Source organism: Genypterus blacodes, unplaced genomic scaffold (assembly GCF_046128005.1).
Source record: "Genypterus blacodes isolate CSIRO-AG114 ecotype Tasmania unplaced genomic scaffold, CSIRO-AGI_Gbla_v1 ptg000158l_1, whole genome shotgun sequence".
NCBI classification, from domain to species: Eukaryota; Metazoa; Chordata; class Actinopteri; order Ophidiiformes; family Ophidiidae; genus Genypterus; species Genypterus blacodes.
Genome location: NW_027466959.1, coordinates 279,012 through 289,423, shown reverse-complemented (window position 1 = coordinate 289,423; position 10,412 = coordinate 279,012). Strand labels below are relative to the sequence as shown.

General features: G+C 40.1%; 2 protein-coding genes across 2 annotated transcripts; both read right to left on the bottom strand.

Moving 5' to 3' along the window:
• Positions 1–91: 91 nt before the first annotated feature.
• LOC143013810 (leukocyte surface antigen CD53-like) lies at positions 92–4,201 on the bottom strand. The gene is made up of 8 exons (XM_076167499.1): positions 4,018–4,201; positions 3,252–3,334; positions 2,532–2,720; positions 2,171–2,245; positions 1,925–2,035; positions 1,718–1,813; positions 1,514–1,597; positions 92–577 (listed from the first exon to the last, which is right to left on the bottom strand). Exons 2-8 carry the CDS (start codon positions 3,312–3,314, stop codon positions 506–508), a joined length of 690 nt encoding a protein of 229 aa, XP_076023614.1. The 5' UTR covers positions 3,315–3,334; positions 4,018–4,201; the 3' UTR covers positions 92–505.
• A 232-nt stretch (positions 4,202–4,433) lies between these two features.
• LOC143013809 (leukocyte surface antigen CD53-like) lies at positions 4,434–8,547 on the bottom strand. The gene is made up of 7 exons (XM_076167498.1): positions 8,372–8,547; positions 7,558–7,746; positions 7,018–7,092; positions 6,346–6,456; positions 6,091–6,198; positions 5,817–5,900; positions 4,434–5,410 (listed from the first exon to the last, which is right to left on the bottom strand). Exons 1-7 carry the CDS (start codon positions 8,432–8,434, stop codon positions 5,339–5,341), a joined length of 702 nt encoding a protein of 233 aa, XP_076023613.1. The 5' UTR covers positions 8,435–8,547; the 3' UTR covers positions 4,434–5,338.
• Between the last annotated feature and the right edge of the window lie 1,865 nt (positions 8,548–10,412).

Below are 10,412 nucleotides of genomic sequence, written 5' to 3'. Positions count from 1 at the left end.
TGATGGTTCACTCTGACCAAAAGAGGAAGTGGTTCTTATTTACAGCTCTGCTCGCTGAACAGGAAATGCTGATCTGACAATAAAGAAACGATTTAAACTCTAAACACAATACTTTATTAGTAAATGTGGATATTACAAGAAAAAACAACATTTCATCAAGTTTGTCTTTGCAAAATGAAGGAAAGAACAGAAACAAAAAAGTAAAATATACACAAACATCTTTCATTCCAAATCTAGAATCTCCATATCTATTCAGCCTACAGAAATAACAGGGTTTGTTACTTGTTACATGTAGAAAATCATTTGATACAGCATAAAATAAACTTGTTCAGTAAAAGAAAAATCAGATTTGTCTATTTTTTGAATCTTATGTCGACACCACTGCTATAGTCTTTCAATCATTTTCTCTTTAGCTCTCTCGTCACACCTCACCTGTGCCGTCATGAGACGTTGTTAAAGAGCCGATCTGTTCAACGTCTTCTGCTACACACACACAGAATCGAATCTATAATTTGTAGCCAAGTCCAGATCTGCTGATGTGGCAGAAGAGAGTCATGGCGAAACACATCGCCAAGACCTGTGGACACACAAAGACACTTAGAAAGGATCTGTACAAAAACACAACACATACAACACCGGCACTCTAGATCTGATTGTTTGTTTCTGAAATCAGCGAGCTCGTATCCTCAGATGCAATGATGCACTGTGCATGAGGAAGATGAAGATGAAGATGAAGCGGCACAAGGGTATAATTGGAATATTGTTTGATAAAATATTTGTTATTTAAATATAATATGGTAAATGTACAGTTTACATTTACAAAATCCAGGAACTGTACCAGAGATTGAACACATCCACCAAGATCCAGCAGTGCTCCAGTTTTGACTCGTGTTTCATATTATCATAGAAGTGAGTCCAGCAAGTCTGTCCAGCATCAGTGGACCAATTCCTTTAGCAATTCCTAGTTCCTGATCTGTTTGAGTCTGTAGTTGTGTCTGTACATCTGATGTGCTCACCATAAACATCACAACCAGGCTGGAAGTGGATTCTAAAAGCCAACAACAAAAGTGATGAAGAATAAGGAATCTTTCAAACTCCATTAGATTAGAGGTCACAGGACTCCAAAGGTCATCTGTATGAGTGTGGCCTCTAACTAGGAATTCAAAATAGCTGTGCGGCCACAAAATGTTGTTTGTGAGTCATAAAGACAGATGTGATGTCACACAAGCAGCTGGAAATGACACAGGCCGTTCTCAGCGGTCTACCAAAGCTTAATGATGGACATGAGTCACACTCCGTCATACAGGCTTCACACACACACATGCATCAGATCAACCGGTAACAGGGTAGAATCCATCACCATCGGTTTGTTGTACATGCAGATAAGAGTATTTCCACACAGTGAACAGCTGATTGCCGGTTCTAATCTGTAACGGACTCATCCATCTTGTCTCATCCAGCAGATCAACCACCTTCATTTCCTTACATTTGACCTCATCTACTTTCATTTTACCTCAATAATGCAGAGGAAGATGACAGAGATTCCAACGTATAGGAAATTTTCTTCAAACCAGATCGTCAGCTTGGACAGACAGCCCTGCACACCAGGAACACACATACATGATCAGAGTAGTGCGTTATGTGTTTATGCTAGAGAGACAGAGACAACAGCATGTGAATGAATCCCAGCTGATAAGAGAGTCAAGTGTTGCTGTACCTGTCTCTTCTGTTTGTCACAAGGCGACGTCACACAGCAGGAATCCGGCACGTTGGCTCCCCAGTCTGAACTGTTTTTGACGCCACAGCATTCAAACTGAAATATACATCACAGAAAATACATTTCCACGTCGCAGAAGAGGGAACGAGACGAGCCACTGTCACCTTGGTAACCGCGTCAGCTTGTTAAGAAGACGGATGTACTCACCTCGATCTGCATCCAATCCCAGTCCTTCAACTCTGTGGTGGAATTATTGGCGAGATCTTTTTGGATTTTTTTCAAACCGTCCTCGAGGTCTTTCTCCAGCCACTTACCGACCTGATCAGCAGGGGACATGGCAGGGAAATGAGCCACTATTTAGCAGTCAGGATGACGAAGAGTTCATACAGGTTGCTTCTCCCTTCAGTGTGACGTCTGACACATCACAGAGTACAAATGAACACATGACTGTACCTTCTCGTCATTCATCAGCAGTATGCAGGCTGCCGACAACTCTGCCAGCATCAGAATGAACAGCAGGAGGAAAAACTGTCAACAGAGATGACATCATCGGTCACTGGACACAATTTGCACATTTCTCTGTGAATGATCATCTAAACTTGAGAGTTTCACATTGGCAGTAGCGGCATGTGTGTGTGCAGTGATGTCATTTGTGTAACCTGCTCCTGCTCATAACACATCTGGAGTCACAGCTGTAAATTTGGCCAAATGTTTGTCATCAAGATAGATGTGGTTTTTATAGGAAATAGGCAATAAATGTCCCATAATTTAGCGTTAGAGAGGGGAAAATATCCTCCAAATCGAACCGTCGTACCGTCAGGAGGAGACAGCGGTTCTCCTTCAGTGCCCCCAGGAAGCCCAGGAAGGAGATGCAGGTGATGATGGTGCCGCAGATCAGCAGCAAGGTGGACACGTTGAGCGCAGCCAAGGTGGGGAAGAGGGAGGACAGCCTCAGGGTCATCATCATGTAAACGCCGAGGCCCAGTACGGCTGTGCCACACAGCTGAGAGGGGAGGAGGAGTGTGTGATCAGAGTCAGAGGGACAGCGATGGAGGTCAGGACACAAACAACACAAAGGTTTCAACACAAATTCAGACTTGGACAGATTTGTGATTTCTGACCGATCCTAGTTTCAGTTCTGGTTCACAGCTTTGACCTTTGGCCCTCATGTGCAGTTGGTTCTTTCATCTAGAGCCATCTTTAAGGTTCACACCTCCACCAAAGCCTAACAAGTCGAGACAGAATGTGTGATTCGGATCCAAATCCAGATCATTGCTGTTGTTGTTGTTGTTCTTAAGGACTGGATCATAAAGATGGCAGATTGTGTGTATATGTATATTGTGTCATGGATCTATTCTTTATACTTGAAGAGTTTCCTCCCTGTGCTGTGCCCCTTCCTCTACGATCAACCACAAATCAACCACCAAAGCAAAACACAGAAACAGATGTAGGTGAAAACACAACAATACTACGACTTACAACCATAATAATAATGAATTGACTCAATAAGATGCTGTAGTTGAGGCTTACGTACAAAACAAAGGAAGTTGGCGACACACATGGTGTACTTCAAACACTTGAGGCAGCCTTGAGACATGGTGAGGCGTCGGATCAAACCTGCAGCAGCGGAAGAAAAGGGAAGAAATCACAGTGTCAACATTTTGTGATCCTATAGGGTCAAAGGTGAGAAAAGGAAAAGAAGTGAGTGTCGTGTGACAATCTGACACACTGTCACATGCGTGTGTGTGTGTGCGTGTCGTGTGTTTGGTTCTGGTTTTGTGTGAGCCGTTTGTTAGAGTGGCGTTGTGAGGAAGTTGCGTTCACGCGTCTCATTTCCTGTGTTTTTGCTACCCGTACATTTAAGGACTCAAACCTTTAAATATGAATACAGAATAATGAAGTGACGGGATTCTGCTTTACTTCGGAAAAACAGAACGACAGAAGATCCCCAAAAATAACAAACGGACTCCAATCATCCATTGTTGAATCAAACTATATGAATCGATCTAAACCGCTGATTCAGCAGTGAAAGACGATGTAAAGAGTACAAAACCAGTCAATGTGTATTTTAATATTCTTCACTAGTTCCCATTGAAGTTCCTCTCAATAAGGATGACATCATTATCGTGCTTACTTTTCCAATGATTACAAATGGAAGATATGAAGCTTCTGTGTTCTTCTAACAGCGGCGCTAAAGAGGAAACCTGATCTCTATGATGGAGCTCAGACGAGGATCAGACATCAGTAGCCTCACACCTTAAAGAGAAGAAGAAGAAGAAGAGGAGAAGAAGAGTTCTTACCTGCTTTAGACGATAATCTGTGTCTATGGTCTCTCTTCACACTGAGCGTTGTTCTGTGCTTCCTCTTCTCAAAACACTGCCAACTGTGAAGATTCAGGGACTTTCAGCTCGACTTCTCACTTCCTTATTTCTGAGCTCTACATGGAAACTGTGCGACTGCGAAAGTGCAGCGGGGGAACAAACCAGAATAAGACTGCTGCGTCTTACACACTGCTTTTAGAAGTAATATGGTCAACAAACAAACACACACGCGCACACACGCACACACGCACACACGCACACACGCACGCACGCACACACACACACACCTCTGGATTGAAATAGTCACAGAAACCAAAGGTGTCACATACATGAGACCTAATCCGTATTTTGGCCCTCAAGACCAGAGTCAACATTTAACACACATTCACAAATAATAGATGCTTTAACATTCTGTGTTTATTACTTTCAAGATAAATGTTATTATTTGACAAATGTACAAAATAAAAACAGACTATTTTGTGTGTTTCCATGTGAATTGTATTGTGACAGGAACAGAGGGAACCTGCTCACTTGGAATAAAAGATCTAATTCACTTCACACACTAAATATCTCATCTCATCCCTCACACACCTCACACACCTTATAAAGCCAGCTGTCACACAGAAGTCACATTTCTCTAAAACTCTTCTGTCATGGCTGCCAGATTAGAGATGAGCCATGTGGTCAACAGGGCGAGACGCCGCCTTCACACACACACACACACACACACACTCAACACCAGTTTCGGTTAAGAATGGAGACCACGCCCTCCAAGTGGCACACACACACACACACACACACACACACACACACAAACACACACACAAACCCACACACACACTCATTTGTCTTATTCTAATAGCTGGTGAGGTTTTCTTGTCTCAGCATTGTTTATATTTTAAGGCAGTTGCACCACCGTGCTGCCCTCAATGACAACAATGGCAGCAGTGCTTCATTTCCTTGTTAAGGGAGAAGAAAGTATTTCAAACACATCTTTACCATCACTTGATCCTGGCTCCACAATTGAACAGAACGTGTGTGTGTGTGTGTGTGTGTGTGTGTGTGTGTGTGTGTGTGTGTTTGTGTGTGTGTGTGTGTGTGTGTGTGTGTCACCCAGAGTTAATAGTATCCAGCTGATGTCATCATTACATACTGTACATAGTCTCCTATTATACGAGCACACAAATCACAAGACAGTGATAAATAAAACACAATGTTCAGGTGATTGATTAAAACAGTGACAAATCCCAATAAAACACAACACTTGGAGGAATGGGAGGTTCGATATCCTTCAGGTGCGTCACCCCTGGTAACCAAGCCCATGGCGACTGAAGTGGCAAAACAATGGGACGGTGACACACATACAAGCAAACTGCAGATAGAGAAGAAGAAGACAGAAAATATGAATCAATATTATAATATCAGACCAAGACACAATCAACTGGGAACATGTGTGACATTCAGATTATTTAGCTCCTTTTATCATTAGTTCCTTTTATGATCTTGACACATTAGCTGTACTTATAAATGTGTGATACAATTTTACTCTTCCTAGCTGCAGCACAACTGTCCACACAGAGTGAAAACAGGCTGTTTAAGATGTTGTCTCTTCAAAACTGACCCAGGACCAATAAGTTTATCGTACAGCATACATTCGTATAAATAGTCAACCTCACGTTTAAGAACACATTCTTCCACATATTCCACTGTAGAAACAAGAACATAAATCTTACATGTGCCCTTTAAATCCCTGTAATGAACCCAAATCCATACTCTACCTGTAGGATGAACATGGTGATGATGCCTGCTCCTGTGCTGAGATAGTTTCGGGAAAACCAGTCCCTCAGTATCACAAGACAGCCCTGAGAGAGTGTGTCAATATGGGAAATAGGAATACGGCATTATCTTCACATTATAATCTAGATCTTATTTCATGTGTTCATGATCTTACTACAATGTTTCTGGGTCACATGTTCTCTTTGTTGGGTCATAGGTCAGGGTTCTCTAACCTAGGGTCCTTAAAGCTGCGGCCACACTGATCCTGTGCCTCACCTCTCTCCAGTTGGTGGGGGTGATGTTGTCACAGGGGTCCTGGGTGCAGCAGGAGATCGGGACGTTTCCCTCCCAGTCTGCCTCACCGTGAACGCCACAGCACCTGAACTGTACACCAGACAGGAACACTTCACTGACATGCACCTCTGATGTGAATGAATGAACTCTGACGGCGGAGGTTGGAGTTAAATTACGGAGGAACTGAATGAAAACAGAACTATAGTCATTATTCACTCAATAACAAACAACACAAACCACATAATGGACAGCATCAAAGTCATCTTTAATGGTCATGTTTCCTTCTGGACTGGACTGCTTGTAGATCTGCAGGCTTTGCGTCAGGTCTTTCTCAAAGTAAGTGCCGATCTGCAGACAGACAGTCACTGCTGCTCACTGGACAGTAAGTATTCATTCATACAGGCTGGGATTCATCTGATCCTGCACGTCTGTGATGCAGAGATGTGATACTCAAAACTGAAAATAATACATTGAGATAACATCATGTGTGTAATGAATATGTTTACTGTAGACTTAAAATGCTGAATCAACCTTAGATAATTACTGTAACTAAGGAAAATGTCACAGTAAAAAGCTATTTGTGTTAAATTAAAACTTTTTAACTTTCTATGATATGAAACTAACCTCAACCCACAAATGTATGTAGAACTAATAAATAAAAGTAAGTAATATTATTGTGTAACTTAGCTTCAGTTAATGCACAAGTTACATAAGATAACAGTCCAGGCAGCCAATATTCAAATATTGGTTCAATAACAAAAGCAATGAGGAGAATACTTCAAATGGTTCTCAGGAGTCAGACTAAATATAAATAGAGGAAGTGTTGTTACATCAGTCAGCATCACTGAAGCATATTTCTGATAAATAGACAGCTGTGTAAATGTGTTATTGTCCTTAACCCTACTTTACCTCTCTGCTGTAGACAAAGAACACACAGGCCATGGCAAGTTCAACCAGCATCAGGATGAAGAGCAGCACGAAAAACTGGCGAACGGAAATCAGACGGATAGAAGTATTGAGTAACAAAAGGAAATCAGCTGATAGACTGAATGTTATTATATTTTTCTAACTACCAAATATGGCAAACAGAAAAAAAAGAAGAGAAAAAGTTCTACTGTGGTTTTGAAGTTAAATTCTTCCACATTGCAGTTCAGTCTAATGTTTATAAGTTCTTGGTGATTGTAGAGTATTAACACCTTCACACTTCTGACTGATGATGTAATGATAAAACAATATTATTGACAATAAGACGGATGACAGATGTTTAATTTTACAGTTATGAAAGTATTACTGTGACAGTTACAAAACACTAGAGAGCGCCAAAAATCACTATGACATTATGTTTTGTGTTTTAAAATAATAATGACAATAATAAGAGGTCATATGTTTATCAGTTGTATGCGTGTGTGTGTGTGGGTGTGTGTGTGTGTGTGTGTGTGTGTGCCTCACAGTGATCAGCATGCAGCGGTTCTCCTTCATGCTGCCTAACACTCCCAGGAAGCACACACAGGTCACAATGGTGCCAGTGACCACCAGCGTGTTGGCCGGGTAGATGGGCCAGAAGGAAATGACCAGGGAGGCGTATTTAGAGTTCATCATCATGAACTCGCCCAGCGCCACCACAAACGCACCGCACAACTACAACACACACACACACACACACACACACACACACACACACACACACACACACATAAGGGGCTTGATATTGTCATCCTGGGTGTCTAAATTTATGTTTGACTGAGACTGAATCAGAGTCATTATTACGTCATATTGCTGAATGCTTTTACAACAAGAACAATTTACACTCTTACATGGCCTCTTTAAGTTAATTCAACTTTCAAATGTGTCCTCTTTCTGTCATTTTCTATAATGTATTATTGGAAAGATTGTGATCTTTTCCACTGATTGGAGATTTAAGAGAATTTAAAACCCCTTAAAAAATTAGGTTAATAACAGAATAAAAAAGTGTAAATCTTAATAAAAGAATAATTTCATTGTTTTAGTAACATGTCTGAATCCAGGTGAAGCCCGAGGTCGATGCGGACAGAAAGTTGCAAGTTAAAAACACAAATGCTCTCTAAAACCTTTGAGTCCTTCATACAGTTAATGGCAGAAGAGTCATTGAGTTTTTACGAGTCTCTATAAAGACCTAACACACCCTCACTTCTAACCTGTGTGATTATGTAGCACATTTATCTTAAATAAAAGAAACACATTCATTATATTTGTCAGTAAAGCACAGCTGTCTGTATCCACCTACCCAGCACATGAAGTTGAGAAATGTCAGGAAGCTTTTCAGGCAGTTTACGCAGGAAGAATTCATCTTCTTCCACTGATTAACACAAAAATCACCTGTAACAAAATCCTCACAAGAGTCGCGATCAAATGGCCGAATCCAACATGTGTGAAGGACGAGCAGTGATGCTGCTGTGTGTTTACAGCACATCAGTGTTTGATATGACAACACTGAGGCATCAGGCACCATCAGGCCCCTGTGACCTATTCAGCCTCCAACCTCAGGCAGGTAATCATTGCTTAGACTTAAATATGCAGTAAACAATTACTGCAAATGTCTAAAAATGTGTTTCATCAAAAGAAATGAATGTGGAAATGAATTGTTTTTTTTCCCGTATAGCTGGTTGGAATATTTAATGGAAGAAAACAGCAAAAAAATGACTTTTCAAAGTCACTACAAAGTGATAAAACCCAAATTTATATGAAATTGTATATATTATTCATTCTGTACAGATATATTATATTATTAATTCTGTCTCCATTCAAAATAACCAATATTGACGCTCTTGAGCCAAATGAACGTCGAACTACTCCACCCAGAGGCGGACGGAGGTACTGTAGTTGTGACGTCATTGTAAAGCGTACCTGGGCCTTCGTTCAGTGAAATCCCGCCGAGACTTAGCTAGCAACTGAAGAGGTAAGATGCTTTAACCATTTCTAGCTCCAATGTTAGTTAATATGCCTGCTAATGTGTTTACAAATAGTATAAAGGTTGTTTGCGCTTGTTTTAATGCTTGTGTGAACATCCTTTTGCTTGTTTTATGCTTGTTTGAGTCACGTCAATGAATGAATTACAGTTAATCTTTTTTGACAACTCCTCAGTAAGGACAGTAGCTATTGGCTGTTCTAAAATTCGCCTAATTTGCATAATTAATGGCCGCTGTAGGAGAGAGGAACGTCGTCGGAGAGGTTTTTTAATTTTACCATTAAAAAAGGCCACCACTTCTCAAAATAACTTCATGATTTTAATACTTTGTCTAGACCCACATTACATACATCAATTAAGTCCTGTATTGTTAAATGTTCGAATATCAGGCTGTTATGTGGGGTGGAATTGCTAGCTCTACGTCCAAGTTAAGTTTTCTTTGTTTTGCTTGTGGTTTTCTTAAGTTTGGTTTAGTTTCTCACTTTATGCTCCACTAAGAAGTCTACAACAAGTCTTTTTTTTGCCATAACCATAACAACATTGTTTGTATAAACGGTGTTTAACTTGACAACATCACATTTAGTCATTTAGCAGACGTTCCAGAAGTTTCCCTTCAGACTGAAACATTAATTGTAATTGTAATGTATAACCTCAAATATTCTAACTAAACTGCATATCAGTATCATTTATCCATCACCTTTCTGTAAATGGTTAGGGGATATTTGATTTAACAGAAAGGAATATTGTTTAATTAAAGTGTGAATTTTTATTTTTTGTATTTCCTTTTTCTTCATATATGCTCCAGCTAATTTAACAAATCTACGTGTCACCGTTACGTTATGTAGTTGCCTACATAACATGTTTTGACACTTTTGTCTCTGTTCACAGGTGTCAGTGTTGCAGATGTGCATTTCATGAAGTGAAAGATAAAGATAAACAATAAGTTCTGTGTCTTCTCAAGCAACAACCTAAGGAGAATACAGCAGTATTACCAGGAGCTACATGGACACTATCTAAGAGGTTTGGGCCTAATTTGTGTTCACAAAGACTTCTTTTACATATTTAAAACCCAAGTAAAACTGAAAAAATCATTTGAATGGACATAAAAAAGACAAAGCTGTAACCAAAGAATCCTGTAATTGGAGCTTATTAATATTCAGAAATACTTTTCTCATCTGAAGAGACGTTTGAGAAACTGTAAAATGCCCTTTTGTTAATTTTGTTTTCAAATCTAGTGTGCTGTCAACCTAGTTTCTTTTAATGACACACAACAAATCATTTTCAATCTGATAAGGCGTTCACTCACTTTAGCTGCATAAATATAATCTTGGACCTATCCAGTGTTTTCAGTGAAGTGAAT